The 23,340-nt window shown below is 39.5% G+C and overlaps 1 protein-coding gene across 1 annotated transcript in view; it reads right to left on the bottom strand.

Annotated features, from left to right (window-relative positions):
- LOC112666072 (RING1 and YY1 binding protein) overlaps positions 1-22,930 on the bottom strand; it is an 80,023-nt gene extending 57,093 nt beyond the window's left edge. The window contains exons 1-2 of the mRNA XM_025456580.3: positions 22,746-22,930; positions 21,758-21,883 (exon numbers count right to left, since the gene is read on the bottom strand). Of these exons, the coding sequence (XP_025312365.1) occupies positions 21,758-21,883; positions 22,746-22,777 (158 nt within the window). The 5' untranslated portion in view covers positions 22,778-22,930. The remainder of the gene's footprint in view (positions 1-21,757; positions 21,884-22,745) is intronic.
- Positions 22,931-23,340: the final 410 nt, after the last annotated feature.

The following is a 23,340-nucleotide window of genomic DNA, read 5'->3' as shown; positions in this document are numbered from 1 at the left end:
CCGGATTTCAAGACCTTAAACACACACACACTGAGACAGTACAGTACCAATGTAAAATACAGTAAACTGATGGAACAGAGTCCAGAAACATAGTACCAATGTAAAGACAAGCAGATTGATGGAAGAGAGTCCAGAAACAGCATCATATATACACTCCATTGATTTTCACCAAAATGCCAAGGAAATTCAATGAAGAAAAAATAATCTTTTCAATAAATGATCCAGAATAACAGGATGGCTGTATGTTTAAAATAAAACATTTAACTCATCCTTATAAATCTGTATACAATTATCAGTTCAAAATAGACTAAGGACCCAATATAAGAGTTAAAACTATAAAACTCATACAAGCAAAAATCTGAGAAAATCTTGGTGATGTTGGGTTTGGCAAAGACTTCTTAAAAATGACACAAAAAGTAAAAAGTAATAAAAGAAAAAATAACAAATTGGACTTCATCTAACCTAGTGTTCAACACTTTTAAAACATACATTGGGGATCCCTGGGTGGCGCAGCGGTTTAGCACCTGCCTTTGGCCCAGGGCGCGATCCTGGAGACCCGGGATCGAATCCCACATCGGGGTCCAGGTGCATGGAGCCTGCTTCTCCCTCTGCCTGTGTCTCTGCCTCTCTCTCTCTGTGTGACTATCATAAATAAAAAAAAATTTTAAAAAAATACTTTAAAACATACATTGGAATCTAGAACAAGGAACTCAATTCGGTAAGTCGAACAATCACTTAAAAATGAGTAAAAGATATTAAAAAGGAACTTAAAATATACAGATGGGAAATAAGCACGTGAAAACAAAACAATGATCGTTATTAGGAAAAGGTACAAAACCACAATGAGATACCATCAGGCTCCCTCTATTTGCTTAAAGTTAAAAAGACTACACAGACTACACATCAAGGCTGGCAAAAATGTGGAGCAACTGGAACTCTCACATACTGTTTTGGGAATTTAAAATATACAACCACTGTAAAAAAAAAAAAAAAGTTTGGCAGTTTGTTAAAAGGTTAAACATACCCAGTGACTCCACTGCTTTACCGAAGTGAAACAAAAGCCTATGTCTACACATATGTTCAGGAATGTAGAAGGCAGCTTTATTTTTATTCGCCAGAAACTGGAAACTCAAATGACCATCAACAGGTGAACAGATAAACAGCAAAACAGGCATACAATGAAATAGTATTCAGCAACAAAAAGGAATTAAATATGGATGAACTCAAAATAAGCACACGGACTGCAAGAGACCAAAGAAAAACCCAAAAGTACATAGCATGGGATCACATTTATACAACATTCAAGAAAATGCAAACTAATGTGTAATTGTAGAAAGCAGATTAATGGTAGACTGGGAACAGAAAGGTAGGAGGAACTACCAAGGGGCAAGAGAAGATTTTTTCGGGGGAAAGATATAATATTTATCTTATTTGTGGTACTTTTCCCAGGTTATTCTTCAAACGTGAAGTTTCTTATAGGCCAATTACATTTTAACAAAGCTAAAAAGAATTAAACCCAGATAACAAGGTGCCATGCTTTTTCTCCTGATTACAGTACTTTTTAGTTTTTCTTAAGGGGCTAATACAGAATTTAATAGAGTAATTATCCATTACTATATAAGTTAATCTATGTTTTATTATTCATCATTTTTTTTTAAATCAGGAGGTCAAATCTACTTGTTTAGTACTATTTGAGAGTGCATTCTAGAAATGCTAAAAATACATCATTTTTTATAGAGCAAAGTATTTTCTCACTAGCTCTTAAGTATTTTCTAAATGCTCTATCTTCATTTCTAGTAATTTTAATTGGCAATAGTACCTAACATTTTAGCTGTAAATTTACTATCAATACCATCATTACCATTACATACACACACAAAACACACCCCATAAATTATAACATGCACCTCTTCAGGAACAATCTGTACCACCAGGGTTTCACCAAGGCATAAAGTGGTTTTCCTAATGGCTGGAAGAGTTCATTAACCTAACTTGTTTACAGCTTCATGTAATTTCGGGGTCACTATGCTATTTCTTATATTCCCTATTAATAGAGTAAAATCCTCTTCCTGATCTCCATACCAGTATCTGGTCCAAATATTTTTATGTCTAAAACATGTGAAAAGACAGGAAAGGCAAAAAACATAGCCAAGCTAAGTTTACTTAAGGGTCAATATTCTAGTTACCTCTTTCTTGCTTCATAGCATCTCAAAGTTTTTGTGGGGCTGGACACAGGGAGAGGTGGGTATTCTTTCACTACTTTTGAATCCCTGAGTCTTGAAAAGCCAGAGGTAAGGGAAGAAACTCTTAATTTGCCAGAAGCCTTCTTTTTTAAATTCCAGGGCTTGGGTTGGTTGGTTGGTTGGTTGGTTGGTTGGTTGGTTTTTGGGGGCTGGGGTCAGGTGGTGATGAAAAGGCTTAAACTAATGATTAAAATGAATTTTTCAGGTTTTGTGAAGGTTATGTGAAGGTTATGTGAAGTCTAAATCATAAAAGAACAAGTGGAAAATGGCACTAATTGTTCTGCACTCATCACTCTTAGGCCACTCTTTGCTGTAAAGCAGAGGCAGGAGGACAAGATTGTTTTCTTGATTTTGAATACAGCCAAGTGGCAAGATTTAAAAAACGTATTCATTTGTATATAATAAATAGTATTCCACACTTTAATACAAATATTTGCTAACCTGAATGTCAAATTATAATCTTCTAGGACAAATGGACTTATAGAAGAAGTCTGATTTACCTGAAAACTACAAATATTATTACTCTAAAGGACAATCCATCAGCCCAAAAGGCTGTTCACTAAAGAAAAAAAAAAAGCTGCATTCTGTGATTTATTCTCTACAATCTAGATATGTTTACTCAATTATATAAAGGTAAGGGTTTTACAATGAAAGACTAAGTAGCAGCAGACACCACCATGAAGTCAAAGTCTTTCCTCAAAAATCCGATTTGTTAGTACTAAAGTTAGAAAAGTTAAAATGAGACAAAAATAGCCAAGATATATTTGTCATTATGTTAGAATTTCAAAGATTTTTCCACTTTACCACACTATTACTAAGACTTTGGAGACATCTACTGAATATTTAAATTTCACTTTATGGATAAGACACTTGAAAAAGCAAAGAGTTCTAAGAACTATAAGTTATAAATACAACTATCATTTCTAAAACATTATATCATATAAAACTAGAGGGCCTGGATAAAGGAAGGAGAAATGGGATAAGATAATTAGGGCCTATTTACTTGACCAAATCAATGAACTGGAAACAAAACAAACTTATGGTGATTGCAAAACAAAACTGAAAAGTAAAGATTATACTGGTCACAGAGAAAAACAAAGCAATATCCTTATACAATTTTCTAAGCGTGTTATGAATAAAATTAATTCTGAAAATACACCTTTCAAAACCACAAGAGGATCACAATGATTCATCAAGTTACCATTAGCTGGTTTAACTAATAGGATTAAGCCCCATACTAAATTTAGCAAAAGTTCCCCAGTTAGGGATCAACATCGTTGCTGTGTACTAAATTTATTCATGTTTGTATAGGACATTCCCTGATGCAAATGTTTTTAAAACTAAGTATGGATTTTGCAAAAGTTTGCCTGCAAATCTGTTTAGAAGCCAACTTTGCAGTTCAGCATTAGTCTCTATTTTTGAGAATTTATATATTCTCAAAGTTTGTGCTCCAGTAATTAAATGCTTATTAATAGCTAACGGATTAAAGATTTTATTTATTTGAGAACGAGCAAGAGAGAACCAGAGCACAAGTAGGGGACACGCAGAGGGAGAAGCAGACTCCCCACTGAGCAGGGAACCCTACATGGAACTTAATCCCAGGGCTCTGGCATCATGACTTGAGCAAAAAGAAGGCAGATTAACGAAGTGATCGACCCCAGGCACCCCATTAACAGATTAATTTAAAATGTAACAAATTCTTTTTACCAGAAGATTCCAATTCATCAGATGCATCTTCTTTCATGAAATTTTTAGATCAATGAGTTTTGAAAAATATTGATATACAACTAAGGATCTTCATTTACAAAACAGTACCAACTGAAAGGGAATGAGCATCTAGGACTTCAATCCTGAAAAATAATAGATAAAACCACCAGTATCTACATTACTTATCAGTTCAAAAAACTTTCCAGCCCACCTCTCAAAAATCCTTTGCTAAAAAAACTCCAGCCATTCTGAGTCCTATTCAGTTGCAAAATTCCAAGACAGACTTCACCATCTTGTCCATTTTAACCCTTTTCCTCCTTAAGCCATAGTGCATCTAGACCACTCTAGTCACTTTTCTACAAACCTTTCAAGATAGCTCTGTTTCTAAAACCTTAAGCCAGCAAGCACAAAACATTAAGAGAAAGGCATTTTTTAGTTTTCCTGAGAAGGTGAACCTTTTTAAAACAGACACTAGTTCAGATGAACTCGATTTTGCAATAAACTGTTGTCTCAGCTGTGAGCAGAGGAGCAGGTATGAACTTGAAAGGAAGCTAATAAAAGGACCTATGTTAACAGACTATGCAAAAAGTAAAATTAGAAACTAAAGAGAGGAAGTAAATGAATGCTGGCAGTATTTCCAAGTCATTCAAGTGCCTTTTTTTTTTTTAATGGACATAACCTATTTGCAGAAAGGGTTAACCAATATGACATTTTAAAAAGGAAACATTTTAAACTGGAGATTGGAAGAATGGATTAACCTTTAAAAGGTACACCTAAAAGTACAAAGCAGTAGAGGCATTAAGATCCTGCCTCTGAAGATTTAACAATGTGTCAGTGGTACTATCCTTGCCCATGAGGGCTTCAAATTTAAATTTGGGGCAACAAACGTAAACAAATTTCACTACAAAATGAAGACGTGCTATGCTAAAGAAATGCACAAAGTTCTTCAATGATCACAGGAAAAAAAAGAATCAAGAGAGGTTTCCCAAAAGAGTTGACATGAGCTGTATCTTACATCTACGGGTGGCATTTACTAAGTAATACTAAGGTAAAAGTCTCCAGGCAGCACAGTGACATGAAAGAACATGCTGATGGAACACAAGTTTGACCAGAAGGTGCATGGTAAGAAGTGGCAAAGATGAGCTGGTACATAGGACAGAGCCAGATCATGCTAGGCCTCACGGGTCGTTTAAGGAGACAAGGCAATACCTCCTTGGGCAATAAGGCAGTAAATAACCAAGGATTCTAGACAGACAAGGTACATGATCTATGTGTTTTCTAGAGATCACTGAATACCTGGCAGACCAAAGCTACTACAATAGTCCAGAAGCAGGCCTGGACTATAGAGACTTGCAATTAATGAAGTTCACACTGAAATAAAAAATGAAATATTGAGGACCTAAAGGCGGTAAAACAGGAATACAAGAGGAATAAAGCCACAGAATTTGACATCTGACTGCTATAGCTGAGTGTCTAAAGTGATGTCCATAGACTGGTGTATGTATAGATGGTAATGCCATTTTCAGAGAAAAACTCATTAGAAACAATTTTTTTTAAAAAAGATTTTATTTATTTATTCGTGAGAGACACAGAGAGGCAGAGACATAGGCAGAGGGAGAAGCAGGTTCCCTGTAGGGAGCCCAATGTGGAACACGATCCTGGAACTCTGGGATCACAACCTACACCAAAGCCAGATGCTCAACCACTGAGCCACCCGGGCGTCACCATCAGAAATAATATTAATGTGAAGCTGGAAAAGATCCGAGTCAAGTGCAACTGTGCTATATAAACTCGGGCTGGGGATATAAACTCTAAGCCTCATTTTGTTATCTGTGAAATGGAGATACAATATCATACCATTAAAAGGATTAAATGAGGGACACCTGAATGGCTCAGCGGTTGAGCATCTGCCTTTGGCTCAGGTCATGATCCCAGGGTCCTGGGATTAAGTCCCGAACTGAACTCCCTGTAGGGAGTCTGCTTCTCTCTCTGCCTATGTCTCTGCCCCTCTCTGTGTGTCTCTCATGAATAAGTAATTAAAATCTATTAAAAAAAAAAAAAAGACTAAGGAGACAATCCATGAAATAGGCTTAATACAGTGCCTGCTATTCGCCAAATGCCCATTAAATGCTGGCCCTTATCAGCATTATTATTGGGTTAGTTGCAGGTCACTGATGAAGCCTTTTAAGAGCTGTGTCTCACTCTTCTTCCTATTAACCAATGAAATTCCTAGGTCTGTGTTTCAGTTATAGTACTTAACTCACTCAATAATGGCTGTTCAATAAAAGCTAAGCATAAAAAAGTACAAATGTACACCTGTTCTATTAGAAACAAGCTTTGCCTTGGGGCATGACACAATATTAACTATTTCAGTAATACAAACTCCCGCCCCCCCCCCCGCCCCCCAAGAGAAGCATTGGAGTTTTCTTTTAATTAAATGAAATAACAAAGACTAAGAATACCCTTAGGGCTGTAGTACACCTGTCTGTAGTTAATATACCCTCTACATCAAGTGTTGTGACAGAAAGCCCTTATCTTAGAGATCCATAAATAGGAGATTAACTGAATCTACTGTTTTGGTCAGTCTGTGATGAGTTTAATTTCTTAGACTGGGAAAGAGAGGGATAAAGATATTTAAGTACATAAATGAAGGATTTCAAAATAAACGCATTAACTATAACTTAAATAAGGAAATTTCAACTACACATTCCGTTGCCAAAAGTTTTAGCAAGATAAAGCCTTCCCATTCAGAGATTCTGAAATATATAAATATCTACTGACATATCTTGAGGGTGGAGAAATGAGACATTGCAAATCAATTACTTTCAATATACAGGAACTATGTACAGTCAAGCTTTTAAGACATCCTTAGCATGGAGAAAAAACAAAAATCTTGAATCCTATTACGTCGAATTTCAGTCCGTCTAGAGAACCACATTCCACAAGCCTCACAACCCTTCAATGAAGGGAAAGAAAACTCTAATTGCAGAATTTCACATTGCTAAAATTCACAAAGATCAGAAGTGAGTTTTTCATATAGAATTCTGAGGGGTTCTTTTAGATAGACAAGAAGAGACGCATTGTCAGGCACATTATGCTGAGCCAGAAAAAAGAAAAGGCAGAGAAAAAACCAAGGGAACAAAGAACACTCTACCTACCTTCCCACCTCCCCCTATTATCACTCTTGTCTTGAGCACCAAAATCTAATTCTCCTTCTTATAAATACATTTCAATGATGCACACCAAAAGTACATGTCAGGATAAGTTCACTGTCATACATTTTGTCCCAGAGTACTCAACAGCAAATTAGACCTCCTGTGACTCCCTCAATTTTCTTAACTGGAGGGAAAAAAAAAATCCCACAAACAGACAGCCATGCATACACTGAAAGCAGATTCTACATATTAGAGAACACAGATACCTAATGCCTGATGACATGTGCTCCATGAGACTCTGCCCAGGAGCAGGTACCTCCCACTGCTGCCTCTGACCACTGATTTTTAATGGCGGCATGCCAGGTTCTTTCAAAGAATTGTGTCATTTTCTGAATGAGTCACATGACAAACTACTTCAAAGTTTATTTTTCAGACAGTATATACTGCATATTCTCAGCCCATTTTCGGAGTATATTTCACCAAGAGACAGAGTGAGAAAAAGTCAACGTTCTAAAAAAAAAAAAAAAAATCACAATAAGCACAATAAATCACCTAACCTATATAGACTTATTTTAACCTTTTATATTATAGATAAGGTTAAGCTAATAAATCTCAGGATAATTCTCAATAAAGTGGACATTATATTATTGCCCTTATCTAATTTAAATGGCCCTGGAAAAGTATTCTCTCTTGAGACAGCAAAGGAGAAAGGGAAGGAATTAAAAGAAGCCAGTTAAAACACTTTGGTACAATATTAATTTGTCCATTTAATTATGTCAACTTTCTATTTCTTCTATTCTACTAGCTAGGTATGAAATCAACTAAGTTATTACTTCACTTTTCTGATCTTCAACTTCCTCAACTGTGAAAGTGGGAATAACAACTCTATCTCAGGATTGCTTTGAGTATTACATTGGGAAAACAGATAAAAAACTGGTATGGTAAATGTAAAGTGCTATGCAAATATATAATATTTGAGAATATCATCTTAAGATTTACAGTCTAAATGTTCAAGTGCCTAGCGCAATACATTGCACATAAGTGCTCAAATATTTGTCCATTTATTCGATCATCATTTAAAACTTAGGTCCCAAAAGTTGAATTCCAGAAAACGCAGGTCTCACGTACTACTTATGTATTTTCACTGGTAATATTATTAAGAAACCAGTTGTGCCTTTAAAATGATTAGTCATTCAATCCAATACAATACAATACAATCCATCAACAGCTTTATCATTTTTTACAGTATTTATTGTGCTAGGTCCTGTGCCAAGTTGCTAAACACATTCACTCACTTAATCCTTATAATACCACCATGGAGAAGTTACTATTCACAAATGAAACACTGAAGCACAAGGTTAAGTAACATGCCCAAGATCACAAGATTAGCAAGTAAGAGTTGGTGTTACTTAACTTAGGCCTGACACCAAAGCCCTGGCTCTCAACTCCTACTACTACTTTCAATATGGTAGCCACATGTGTTACTGAGAACTTGAAATGTGGCTAGTCTGAACTTGGTTGCACTGTGATTATAAAATGTACACCAAAGTATGATGGCCTAGTACACTAAAAAGAATGTAAAATATCTCGTTGCAATTTTATGCTGATCATATATTGAAATGATAGTATTCTGGATATAATGGATTAAAATAAATTCTTCAAAATAATTCACCTGCTTTTTTACTTTCCCACTGTGGCTAATGAAGTTTATAATTTCGTGTGGTTTGCAATGCATATACTTATGTTGGACAGCATAAGTTATGATGTTAGAACATCATACTGTATGTTTTTGTAATACCACAAGCACAAAACAGCTTTAAATTTACAAACATAACATGTTTTAGAGTATAAATATATTTTCCAATCTCCGTTAATAGCTATTTAAATGCTAAATTAGTGTAACCAATATAAACAAAACTTTACAATCTCAATGTAAAATGTTAAATATTCCAGAATTAATTTTTTTGAACTTCCTATCACGAAAATTGGTTTTGCCAACTACAAAGTGATACCAACTAATCTACACTGCAGAAATTACAGAAAAGCACACACACGAAAGAATCCATCGTGCTATTGCTCAGAATTAATATTTTGATCACTCATTACTTCCAGGTATATATTAGATTAAGTGGCATGAAACATTTTTTTTTAAGATTTTATTTATTTATTCATGATAGAGAGGGGGGGGGGGCAGAGACACAGGCAGAGGGAGAAGCAGGCTCCACTCAGGGAGCCCAACGTGGGATTCGATCCCGGATCTCCAGGATGGCGCCCTGGGCCAAAGGCAGGCACCAAACCGCTGTGCCACCCAGGGATCCCAGTGGCATGAAATATAAAGTGGGATCTTACTGTCATATCATTTTGAACCGTTTTTTTGCTAATATTATGAACATTTCCTCTATTACATACTCTAAAACTTAACTTTTTATTTTGAAATAAATAACTTTTTATTTTGAAATAAATAACTTTTTATTTTGAAATAAATGTCACAAGACATTGCAAAAGTAGTACTAGGTCCTACATAACTTGCACCCCATTTCTCAGGCAGGGTTGCATTCTCTGGATTATAGTACATCAAAACCAAGAAGTTCACATTGGGGGCAGCCCCGGTGGCGCAGCGGTTTGGCGCCGCCTGCAGCCTGGGGTGTGATCCTGGAGACTCGGGATCGAGTCCCACATCGGGCTCCCTGTGTGGAGCCTGCTTCTCCCTCTGCCTGTGTCTCTGCCTCTCTCTCTCTGTGTCTATGAATAAATAAAATAAAAAAATCTTTAAAAAAAAAAGTTCACATTGGGATGTGTGTGTAACCATTCTATTTCACCTCATCACATGCGTTGATTCACGTGACCACCACCACTATCAAGATTAGATTTCATCAACGTAAAACTTTCCCTCTTGGTATCCCTTTAGAGTCACACCCATCTCCCTCCCACCCCAACAGCCCTAATCCTTGGCACCAATAATCTGATAATCTGTTCTAATTTTGTTATTACAAAAATGTTAATTGGTCACCTATAGTGCATGACCTTTAGAGACTGGTTTTTTTTCTTTCTTTTTTTTTTTTTTGAGACTGGTTTTTTTCACTCAACATCATCACCTTGAAATCCATGCCAGTTGCTGTATGTATCAAGAGTTTGTTTCTTCTCAACTGCTGAGTAAGTAGTATTCCATGAGGTATAAACGTAACGCTCATCTACCGAAGGACATGTGGGTTATTTCCAGTTTTAGGGCATTACAAATAAAGCTGCCATGAGTATTGGTTAACAGGTTTTCTGTGAACCTAAGTTTCCCTTTCTCTGGGATAAATGCCCAGGAATGCAACTACTAGGTCATACAGTATGCATATGGTTAATTTTGCAAGCAACTGCCAAGCTACTTTCCAGAGTGGCTTTATCATTCTACATTTCTAACACAAATGTATGAAAGAACTCAAAACATTTTTTAGATCTGCAAAATATTTAGAGCTAGTCCATAGTTTTTAACAATTCCCTGCTGATTCCTATGCAGGTAATTTTTTAACTTGCAGCAAGAATTACTATCAAACTCCACTTGTTGGGCCAAAGACCTTGTGGTGTTAGCAAAAGACCTGCCCCTCATGTAGCACACTATCAACACTTGTTGAGTCCATCAGCCTGCCAGTCATTTTGTTATAATGATGATGTAATTAATATATATACACAGATATTTTTATATGCAGATCACCTAAATTCCTAGAAACTGAATTGTTGGGTTACAAGGTACAAACATTTTTAAAGGAATTGATATCAACTGTCATAATGGCCTTCAGAAAACGTAAAGCAACTTCCCCAGCAACCAAGTGTCTGTGAGAATGTCCACTTCTTCCTAGACTCACTAAAAAATTTTTAATCTTTAAAGTGTGGCTTATCAAAAATGTTACTTTGTATTTATTTAAGTAATGGGAAGGCTGTAAATTTCTCATGTTTACTGACTTAATTTGTAGTTCTTTTATTAACTACCTATTCCTGTTCTTTGGCAACTATTTACTGAAATGTTGGTTTACTGATTGTAAAAGTTGGTTCTAGCATATTTTGCAAAGATTTTAAAAATACATATATCTGAAATCCAATTGATGTATTAACGCAAGACAGTATCCTGATTTTCCAATGTATAAAAGAAACTAGTTGATATGGTAGCAATTTTTAAATATTCCTATATTACACACAACCTATTTATTAAGAAATCACCTCCAATGCCAGCTCTTCATTAAAAACACGAATGTTGATCACTTCTCTTAAAATCCCAGTGAAATGCCAACACATAATTTTCCAAAACAAATATCAAAAACTATCTCCAGTTTCATTAAGAGAAGTTGGCTTTTCTTTAGGAGAATTAAAGGTCATTCAACCAATAGTTCTGAAAAGTGTGCTCCCTAGACCAGCACCAGCAGCACTAACATCACCTAAAACTTTTAAGAAATGCAAATTCACAGACCCTACCCGGACCTACTTAATAAAAACCCAGAAAGTGGAGGATAGAGTAGGGAATCAAGTAATGTGTTTCAACAAGCCTTCCAGGTGATTCTGATACATGCCAAAGTATGAGAATCACCACTCTAAATGAATTTAATATAAAAACATTAAATCTGGATTGCTTTGTATACTTCATTATTCTTTGCATGAAAGACTTCAGCAAAGTTAATCACACCAGATATTAAGAATTCAATGATGTATTTTCATTCTCCCCCAAATTAAAACAATTCAAAAAGAAAACTGGAAACTGGATGTTAGCTTTATTTCGTGCAAAAAGGAATCCCCCAAACCATTAAGTGTTCACAAAAAATTTCCCTTAGAAGAAAAACCCAAAATAAACCACATAAAACTAACAAGTCAGAATGCATATCCTTCAAACCAGAGATTAAATGTTTTGTATCGCACGCTGCCTGACATTCCTATTCCTACATGGAACTACCACCTACAATACTCTGAAAATTCAATGAACTAGCATATTAAACAGCACATGGAGAACTATAGCGACTCAAATATTTGTGGTCCAGAGCATGAATAAATTGGTCAACAAATAAAAAAAAATTCTGCATGACAGAATATAGGTGGCCTTTGCTTATGTTTTTGTTTTGTCCTCAAACTTCTTATAATAAGCATGTATTACCATCTTCAGAACTAAAATAAGAGAACCATGATCATAGGTAATAGTACAGGAAATTAACCTATAACATACAGATTTTTTAAATTTTACCAAAGCACTGATAATCTTTCCTTTATCTGTATGATAAAAATGGGTAAGTACCAGGTAAACAGAGTTCCAATCATCCAGTTTATTATAGTTTGAAACTCGAACTGAATATATGAGTATTATTACCCAGTTACAAAGGTGTGTTACTATGGTAGCTATTTTCCTATCCACTTGGTTAAGTGTTCCATTTTTCTTCAAGTAAGACTCTGCAGACTGGTTAGCCTTGGCCAATCCAACCGTCCCAACCTCCAGGAAACAAAGAATGGCCCGGGAATTGGGCAAGTTAACAGGAGTCCTGATTCCTGCAGTTGATTCTGAGTTTAAATGGTATCCTTCTCATTACTGGTTAAGACAGCAAAAACAATTTAAGACCTTATTGTTTTATTTCCTTCAAAGTGAGCATGTGTGCGTGAGAGAATGTGGGCTGGGGGAGGACAAGCGGACTCCAGTAAGAAGGGAACCTGATGTGGGGCTAGATCTCAGGTCCCCAGGATCATTACCTGAGTCTCAAAGGCAACCATGTAACCGACATGTAAGCCACCCAGATGCCCCAAGACAACAAAATTGTTTTATTTTGACTTAAGATAGTTTGAGCTGAATTATTTCTTGAAACCCTGAATATTCTGGCAGACTTATGATACTAAACAACTCTTAGTTCTATAAAGGAATGAACAAGTATAAACCTTATAACCTATATGTGAAATCTGATCTCTTCTTAGAAAGCAGTCACCAGGACACCTGGGTGGCTCAGCGGTTGGGTGCCTGCCTTCGGCCCAGGGCGTGATCCTGGAGTCCTGGGATCGAGTCCCACATCGGGCTCCCTGAATGGAGCCTGCTTCTCCCTCTGCCTGTGTCTCTGCCTCCCTCTCTTTGTCTCTCTCATGAATAAAGTCTTCAAAAGACAAAAACAAAAAGAAAGCAGTCACCAAGTTTGTTTCCTCCATGACTAACCACCACGTACTGACTAGGTTTTAGATCCAATATAGGCTGATGAAATTAGCATCCTACATCACCTTTAATTTCTTGTCCCTCTCAAAGTGAACTTCATCTTAATATATATTGTTAATGTTCTTAAATTATAAAGTTTTAAGATTTTATTTTTTACATATCCCTTCCACCATTTCTTTTTCCAACCAAAAGATAATTTAGTTTTTCTAAATTGATGGAGGCAGGGAAGGAGAGCAGTAGTATCGAATGCTATTGAAAAATTAAAATTTCACCTGTTTACCTTGTGATTTCAACTATTCATGATTTCTAACACTGTAGTTTACTACATTCATTGCCTTAACTGAGATTTCTTCTTTGACACAACAGTCTGTGTCAATCACTGCATGGAACTGAAATTAATGCTAAATAAATGAAGTGAATGAGTCAAAACTTCAATTTAACAGAAGTGCTTAATCCAAATTACTCAACAGGATAGTAATATTCTCCATGTACAAGGTACAACTTCCAACTTATAGGTACGTTAACACAACTTATACAATGGACAGCATAATAACACTCAAAACGTTTTGTGCCCATTTTTAAACTGCCTTTAAATGCCAGCTTACAAACAAGCACACCCATCTAGTTCCCACATAGGCACCCAAAAAGAATCGTCACAGTTCTTATTTAGGTAAATGTGCCTATGCTATAAAGCTCCAAACCACTCCAGGAAGTACTTTAAATGCACTGCCTAAAAGTAAAAAAAAAAAAAAAATGCACTGCCTACAGCGGCGAACGCTGAAGGTTCGTGTTTAATTACCAGCACACGTTTACAAAAACAAAACCAGAAAAACAGGAATACCACTTTTAAGGACATACTTCATAAAGACAACTTTCCCCTAAACCAATAACATTACACATACATGATCCAAGCCTCAGTATGAAAGCATATTTCTTAGATAAAACTTTTTTTTTAAAGATTTTATTTATTCATGAGAAACACAGATAGAGAGAGAGGCACAGACACAGGCAGAGGGAGCCTGATGTGGGACTTGATCCCAGATCTCCAGGATCACACCCTGGGCTGAAGACTGCGCTAAACCTCTGAGCCACCCTGGCTGCCCTAGATAAAACTTTTAAACTGGAACAGTTTTAAAGAGAACTCCCAATTTAAACTCTTAGTCTTCATTATTCTATATACATTTACTGAGCCCGTCAAGTGCCAGGCACTGTACTAGATTTTCAAGAAAAATAAAGCTGTGAAACGAAAGGTACTGCCCTTAAGGGGCACCTAACTGACTGAGCCACTTAAGTATCAGACTCTTGGTTTCCGCTCAGGTCATGATCTCAGGGTCATGAGATGTATGGAGCCCCACATCGGTCTCTGAGGCTGCGCGGAGAGACTGACTGCTTAGATTCTCAATCTCCGTTCTCTCTCTCAAATTAAAATTAATTAATTAAAGAAAGAAAGAAAGGTCCTGCCCTCCGAAAAGGTGAAAACATAGTAAGTGATCAAATAAAAATTCTGTTCAAGTGTTACGATGAGGTACACCTGGTTGGAGGGCAATGGAAAGGCCTCCTGAAACATCTAGAAGGACAAATAGAAGTTAGGCAGGACACAGAAGCAAGGGAAAGCACTTCAGAGAAAATCAAGAGAAGGGAAGGTGTGAAGGTATGGAAATGAGATAGGCCCATGCTTGGGAAACAAGCAGTTTGGCATGAAACACACACATGCTGTATGTGGAGGGCAGATGGGGTGTGGTGGCAGTCTGCTTCCAGAAATCCTAAAGGAACAAGAAAGGACTATTGTGATGCTCAGCATTTGGACTTTGTATCTTGAAGGCAATAAGAATAGGAGCTGATATAAGTTGACCAAGTGGAGAGGCCCCAAAATCAGTTGGATTTGATAGCCATGAACATGCATGCATAAGGGTGGTGATGGATGGTTAATAGTGTATTAGAATTACCAGCCTGTGGGGAGAAATGGAAAGGTATGGATGACATCTGAAATGAGGAAGAGCTGAAAAGGATGTAGGAGGGAGCAAACAACTTCTATTAGCCGGTACAAGAAACTCTACAGAATCATAAAGGCCTCATTTAAATTCCAGATTCAGTGAGGCCTTTCCCAATGTACCCATACAGACTATTTCTACCATGTGCTCATTCATTCCATGCCTATTTACATCACTGAACATCTTTTTACCGTCTTACCTTTTCAACATTTGTTAGGTTTTCTGAAAGCAGGAATTTTCTGTTTACTTAACCAATGACTTGAAATATAAATGACTGATAAACACTACATCTGATGAGAAGCAAAAGTTTACTCCATTTCTGTACTGTAGAAAGTTCCACATACCAGGTTTTATCCTTACACCTAATGATGTGTGAATTTACACTACAGCTGAAAGAAAACAACTGTGTTCAACTAAATAGGTAATAAAAAGCTATCAAGGAGAGATCCTATCTCTAGAATGTTGAAGGGTCTACATGCAGAGTTGAGCTCTAAGATACTCTTAGGATAAAACAGCAACACTGGTTGAAAAAACAAGAACCACATACACTAACATGGATGAATCTCAAGAAGCCAGACACAGAAGTGAACATAACTGTATGACTTATACGAAGTTCAGAAACATGCAGAACTCCTCTCCAGCGTTAGAAGTTAGGACACTGGCTGAAGTGACCGTCCTAAGAGTGTACAATGGACTCTGGGGTCCTGGTAATGTTTTCCTACCCTGGGTACAAGATACATGGTGTCTTCATCCTATGAAGGTCCCTCAAGCCTTTTAATTTTGATTTGTGCACTTCTCCATATGTACGCTACTGTTCAAAAAGTTTACTTAAAGGGGCACCTGGGTGGCTCAGTGAGTTAAGCATCCATCTCTTGAGTGGCTCAGATCATGGGATTGAGCCCTTAATCCCACTCCGTTAAATCAAGTGCGCTCTCTCTCCTTCTGCTCCTCCCCCACTTTCTCTCAAAACAAATAAAATCTTTCAAATAATAAATAAACCTGAAAAAAGAAAAAAACCTCTTTACCTAAAAAAGAGGAAGGGAACATTTCTGATGGGGAGGATAAAAGATGCCACAAACAAAAAAAGGCCCTGGTGACAGAGCCAAAGAGAAAATGAGAGCCAGAAAGACTGTAGAATGTTTTAGTTCAAACTGCAAAGGAGACAGAGACCCACTGTTACCTGAAGTACTAATAATGAACTGAGTTAGTGCCGACAACTTCCTCAAGTAGCTGTTGTTTACCAAAATAGTTTTTATTAATCTTGGCATTTCTTCAGCATTGACAGCACAGGATAAATGTATGCCACATGAATAATCCATTCAAACCTCCCATCCCAGTAACTAACAGGATATACTGACAAGTTAGCTGGCCTGGCCTCAGTATAGGGCATGCAACTAAGGAAAAGCTGAGTAGCCTGTACACAAAGGTTCCAACTCTAAACTGTCCCCAACCCAATGAGCTAGATGGCACAGGCTAGAGAAATAACCTACAGAAATAACTATCCCCTTGTTCCAAAAGAAAGCAGCATGCATGCTGCCTAAAAAGGCAAATGTGTATCTTAACACTGTCTAGAAAGCAGTCACTCCCCCAGTTCTCATCACTCTATAGTTCCACATTCTGCTCTAATTTCTCAAAACACTTGCCACTGGCCAAAATTACTTTATTTTTCTGTTTATTTCTCTTCTTCTCCATAGTAATTCAGACTCTATGAGAACAAGCACCTTGTCTGTCTTTCCACTACTGTATATCCAGAGCCCATTTAGCTGTGAGCTCAATAAAAACTTGTCAAATAACCACAACTACCCAGGTAATTTACTTTAAGGTCACCAAGTATACATAAGATCAAGTTAGTACCAATAAATCAGTAAGTCCAATGTAATAGCAAATACAAAATAAATTATCACTGTTTCTGGATAAGAGTGATCTTTAAAAACTCTACCAGCTTTGAGGCCGAAAGGTTTGGTAAGGTTTGATGGTTCGGAAGACAGGTAATTTTTCCATGTATTTTATGGAGAAATTCTGTAAAAGACAAACACTACAGTAAAACCAATGTGACCTAAGGAGCAAAACCACTGTGGTGGATGATCCAAAACCATAGGAAAGTGGCTTGGCTCTGCTCCAGATTAGGTACACCCCCACCCCTGCTTTCTGGGAGTTTTCCTATCTGAAAAGTAACTCAGGGTGATGCACTTTTGAAGCGAGATCGGAACTGCCACAAATCATGTATTTTTTTCCCCTAAAACTGAAGTACTTCATGACTATTCAATGGATATTCAGTTATTAGGCTATCTGAACTTAAGGAAGAGAAAACATCCAAATTTACAACACTGAAATACAAGTTCCTGAACAAGGAAAAAGCATTTTACAAACGGAATACCAACATTTTTTATTTTTAAATGGCCATGATCTTATTACATATCTAAAGTAAATTCCTCACCTCTACTTGTCTGCAAAAGCTCTAAAAACAGTACACTTTTCAGGGGGATGGTATTCAAATAAACATGATTTGAACCCAGTATCAGGATAAAATCTGGCACTAAAGACTGGATAAGTTCTAAATCTATGGTAACTACCCAGAGCAAAAATCTACCCATTTTCAAATGAATGTCATTTAAGCGGTAGCTGAAGGTCAAAATGCAGCACTATGATCAAAGAACCACTCACCAATCAGCTAGAGTTGCAGCAGGGTCTTGGCAATCTGTATCTCCAACAAAAACATGGTTGGATTCATAAAAGTAGCAAAACCAAAGCTAAGTATATTTTATTCATCACCAAGTATAGGAAGTTACTCTGCTCAACACTCAAGAGCTTCAACTTAACAAAATGGCTAAGTAAATTTGTTAATTTGCAGGCGTTTTTCCTTCAGAAAACTGGTGGTTATCATCTTTCATGAGACTGGCAAACAAGGCTGGGAAATCCCACTTTATCTTCAATTTATCACCTAGGAAAGGGATAGTGTTTCCTCCCCACCCACAGCCACCTTATATACACACTCCTTTATTTCCTATACTGTACGGCTTACTCTGGAGTTCTCTCAGCACAGGGAGGAGGCTGCAGGTGACCCCTCCAATCTCTTAAGTTGTATCACAGAACAGGCAGGAGAAAACCATATGATATGAAGAAATCTTCTAAAACTGGTTTGTGGTGATGGTTGCACAAGTCTTTAAGATAACTAAAATTCAATGAATCATATATACACTTAAAATTAGTGAATTCTATAGTATATAAAACTCAATAAAACTATATTTAAAAAAAAAATCACCAGCAAAAGGTAGAGAGCGGGATGATATAGTTAGAAAAAGGAGTGTATCTAAGACCCAGAGACCCTCCATATAATTAACACATCCAAAATACAGATCTCTATTGCCCCCTGCGCCTCCAAGTAGCCTTTCATTAAGTATCTCTTCCTCCTTCCCCTAACATGTTCCTTGGGAGCATCTGACCCTCGACTTTCATTCTGCTCTATGCTGCTGCAAGAAGAAAAAAAGGCCTTATCCATCACTTTCACAAATCTACCTGCAGAATTCAATATATAACATACACGTGACAATAACCATAAAAATTTGGCAGGTGATTTTTTAGAAATCAATTCCCTTTTCAGAAGAAATGGGGAGAAGGAATCCTTCTAATTGATTCCCCAACTCAGACTGCTCCAATCTCCCATAGCACTTCACTTATACATCTCTCAGAGCCTGTATAGCTTGGATTCTGATCATCATTGTACATGTCCAACCAACCCTCCCACCCCTCGCCAATTATCCTGACCAGTATTTTGCATCTTAGGAGCTTAATAAACATTCTTTGTAGAACACTCAATATTTTCCTCATCAAATTAAGTAACATCAATTCTATCCTCAAAGAGTGCATACAGTTCTGTGTCCTACCAGACCTACTAATTAAAACCTGACTTCCTTGGTTGACTTGGTAGATAATGGCAACAATGACAAAAATGATGAACAAACTCCAAATGACCACTGGCGAGGCCACCAGCTAGGCTGTATAAGAGGAATACCAAACACCAGCTCTGAGCAATAAAACCCAACTTCTATACCAGTCAACAGAGGTTAACAAAGCCCTTTTATTATTTTTAAAAGTCATTCTAAAATCACAAATTTCTGCCTATTACTCAGCATCCAAAACCCAACAAGTTTTGTACTGTCATCAATACCAGGTCTGGTTAAAACTATGCAAGGCAGAAAATGTTAAAGTCTTTGAGGTACCAAATACAGTACAAGAGTAAGACCCAGGAAAAATCACACAGCAGTAACTAGTATGGCAGAGAAATTAACCAACAGTTTTCTACACCTGATAAGCCTGAAGGAAGACCTGTGATATTCACCTTTCTACATGAAACCCATTCATACTGTAAGAAAGCCAAAATATTGTTTACTTTCCACTTAATGATGCCTTCAAGAATAGATCTCAAACATCCAAACACTGATAATAACCAAGATGAAACAAACTTAGGCCACATACAGGTATCACGATTTGATAAGCGTCTAAGTCCTTGGATCTTGGAAATCTGTGTTCAAATTCTACTCAATAAGAGACCTCAAAAAACTACAGGAAAACCCTTAAAGAGAAAAGTATCCTGTTCCTGAACAGACTTTAAAATATTTCATCTTCAATTTGTTAAAAAACTGAATTTCACTGTCATCATCTGTAACTCTGAAAAAAACTTTATAAACATTTCTATTGCTTTTAAAATCAAAACCTCCCACATTATTTCCAAAAAGTTGATAAGTCAGATTTTTTAAATACACGTAGAAACTGAAATGCATTTCATTATAAGATAATCATTCCCAGCAATACATCAGATGTAAACTTGAATTTGGTTTTGCTCTTCACCAGTAAAGTTCTCAAGTTCTTAGGAGTTTCCTAGTCATTTACTTGAACATCATCTACGGTAACACTCAAAGCAAAACCACAATAAAGAGGTTTGGCCCCTGAGGGATTCTACATGTAAAAAAACATTACTCATAAATATAATACAATCACTATTGCTTTAAATAATAAATACATTTCTAAACTTTCATGCCATTTGATGGAATTCCCTGTTTCAGAGAGCAAAACAAAATCTATTAAGCTCCCAATAAGTGCTTTTTATTTTAACTAAATTTGTTCTATGGTTAATACAAAAACGGACATGAATTTGCTGGAAAAACAACTTCTGGAGAAATATTTTTAGTTCTTGAGTACTTTTTTTCAAATCACTCATTATTTAAATAGTGGAAGTCACAGAACTGCTCCACCAGTAAAGTAATTGGACCAATATAATTCATCCCGGAATTAAATTCTTCAGGTGATCCAATATCCTATGTAATCCCAGGTATAAATAAAGCAAGGAAACCCTAACAGGACACCTTCATTTAGTCAAAGAATAACATCCAGTTAGAACTATGGAGTACTACTACACAGTCATATTGGAACACCACCAACTCAGAAACAAGTACCTGATGAAATGAAGACTCCTGGCAATCAACTTAAGCCTTCAAGGATCCACTAGGAACTCATTCCTTCTCCCCAGCTTTCACATACATATAGCACAATGTCTTCCCATTAAATGAGTATCAAGAATAGTTTAACTTCAAACTCTAACATCACTGACACAAATTCCAGATTCAGTTTAAAAGATGACCAGAAGACTACAAAATCCAGCTTTGACGTTTTACCCAAATATATCTAAATGTTAAAATGTGGAGCAGTTCAACTCGTTTTGATACCAGATGGGATTTACTACCTTCCCAAGAAGGAAAAGGAATTCTTTCAACATTCTTTGCGTCGTAATAAAGCTTTAAAACACACAAAAAAAACTTCAAAACAGTCTATCCATTTCACCATTTTGCAAAATCGTCCTCCATCACCATTCTGCATAAGCTAATCGGAAAAAAAAAAAAAAAAACACACACAAATTGACAGCTCGGCCTTCCAAAAAAAAAAAAAAAAATGCACTTTATCAATCCCCAACATTTATTTTCAAGCCCAAGAAAATAACAGACGTTTGCAGCTCAAGGCAGAAAACACACACACACACACACACACAACCACCAGCATCCTCAGATAACTATAAATGGCTCAGAGAAGAAAAAAAATAATTCAGTTCAGGCAAATTAAAAACATTCTACACATGGCAAAAATAAAAGGTCTAAAGTCCTACAATCCATAGCAAAAGCACTGCTTCCTCTCTTTTTGAGCCAATACCAATAAGCCAATGGATACAAGTGTCAAATAAATCCAGCCTGTTTGAAATAAGACGAAAACCTGGAAAAATTCCCTCCCATAAATCATTCAGTGCATAGGAGGCTTTGCACCCAACACGAAATACACACAACCAAGACCACACATCACCCACCCCCAAATGCCAAAAAAAAAAAAAAAAAAAAGCCATAATCAACAAGTTGGAGAGGGGGCACAAAGTATAGCTCTGTACCCTCTCTCCCACCTTTAAAAAAAAAAAAATTAGGAAAAGTCCTTCAACAAAAGCTAACACACATCCTCAAGTACCTGGTGGAGGTGCCTTTCCTCACATCGCAGATGCTGCATTTAAAGGCTTCAGCGCTGTTTCTGAAGGTGCAGACGCTACAATCCCAAAAGCCTTCGTCTGCGGCAGGTTTCGCTTGTCTTTTTGGCCTTCGAAGGGGTGAGGAGTGGGGGGAAAGGGGAGGCGAGAGAGACGAGGAGCGGGCGGGAGGGGGGGGGAGAAACGGCAAAAAAAAAAAAAAAAAAAACACAACACAGGCGCTGGTGAGCCGTCGCGATTCCGCAGGGATCCAGCGCTGGAAACTTCGCTCGGGCGACCACCCAGCCTCCCTCCTCCCTCCCCCCTCCCCCCTCCCCCCCTTTCCGGGGACCGAGGGAGGAGGGCAGGGGGCGCCCCCGCCGCCGGCACCCTGCAACCTCCGGGCCGGGGCCGCGCTGCCTCGCACGGCAGGCGGCAGGCGGCAGGCGGCGGCGGCGGCGGCGGCGGCGGCGGCGCCCCGGGAAGGGCCGCGGCGGGCGCAGGAAGCGGGCGGACTTGTGGACTTGAGCGTGGGGCTGGGGGGGCCGGCAGGGGAGCCGCGGGCCGGATCTGGAGGGGGCGCGCAGGGGCAGCCCGAGGCCGGCGGCGGGGAGTGGGCCGGCTCCTTCGCTCTCCCCTCCCCTGCTCGCGCCCTCCCTCCCTCCCTCCCTCCCTCCCCACCTGGTTAAATCTCCCTTTGTCTGGGAGGAGTGGCGGCGGCGGCGGCGGCGGCGGCGGCGGAGGGCGGCCGAGGAGGAGCCGCCATGGCTGCGGCGCGCACGGCCGCCGGCCCCGAGCCGGAGCGACACCGCCTCCCGCCGCCGCCGCCGCCGCCGCCGCCACCGCCCGCCGCCGCCGCCTCCCCCCGCCCCCGGATCTCCATCTTAGCAGCGCCTCCCCCCGCCCCGGGTGGCTCCGGGGCCTAGTCGTCGCCGGCCCCCGCCCGCCCCCCGCCCTCCCGCCCCTTCCGCCCCCTCCGCTCCGAGCAGGTACCTGGTCGGGCTCTTCTTGTCGCCCATGGTCATGGATGGGCTGTACCCCCGCCCCCCCCAAAGCCGAACCCGGCGCCGCTCGGAGGAGAAACGCCGTCCGGGGAGTCGTCGCGGACCGGCCCCCCTCCCTCCCCCGCGCCCGCCCGCCCGCCCTCCGCCGCTGGGGCTCGAGCTCCGGCCGCCGCCGCCGCCGCCGCCGCCAGTCTCCGGACGAGACTAGTCCCCGCCAGCGCCGCCTCCGCCGAGTGACTGACGAGGGGCGGGGCCGGGCGCCGCGCGTCACGCGCCGGGCGGCCAATGGGAGCGCGGCGGCCGGCGCCGCGAGGGCGGGGGCGGGGCGCGGGGGAGGGCGGGGCGTGGCGGACGTGGGCCGGGCCGTCGGTGTGCGTGCCCGGGAGTGTGTGCGCGCTGGGGGCGCGCGTGCCTGCCGGTGGCCCGGCGGCCCGGCGCGGCGGAGCGTGCGAGCCCGGCGGGGCGCACGTGGCCGCGCCCGGGGGGCGGCGCGGGGCTGCCGCCCGGGCGTGCCCGCCCCGCGGGGCTGTCGCGGGGACCCCGGGCCGCCGGGCCGCCCCCGGGGAAGTAGTTGGGCGCAGTAG

This window comes from Canis lupus, chromosome 20 (genome assembly GCF_003254725.2).
Source record: "Canis lupus dingo isolate Sandy chromosome 20, ASM325472v2, whole genome shotgun sequence".
NCBI lineage: Eukaryota > Metazoa > Chordata > Mammalia > Carnivora > Canidae > Canis > Canis lupus.
The sequence above is the reverse complement of the archived record's forward strand: the minus strand, read 5'-3'. Positions and strand labels throughout refer to the sequence as shown.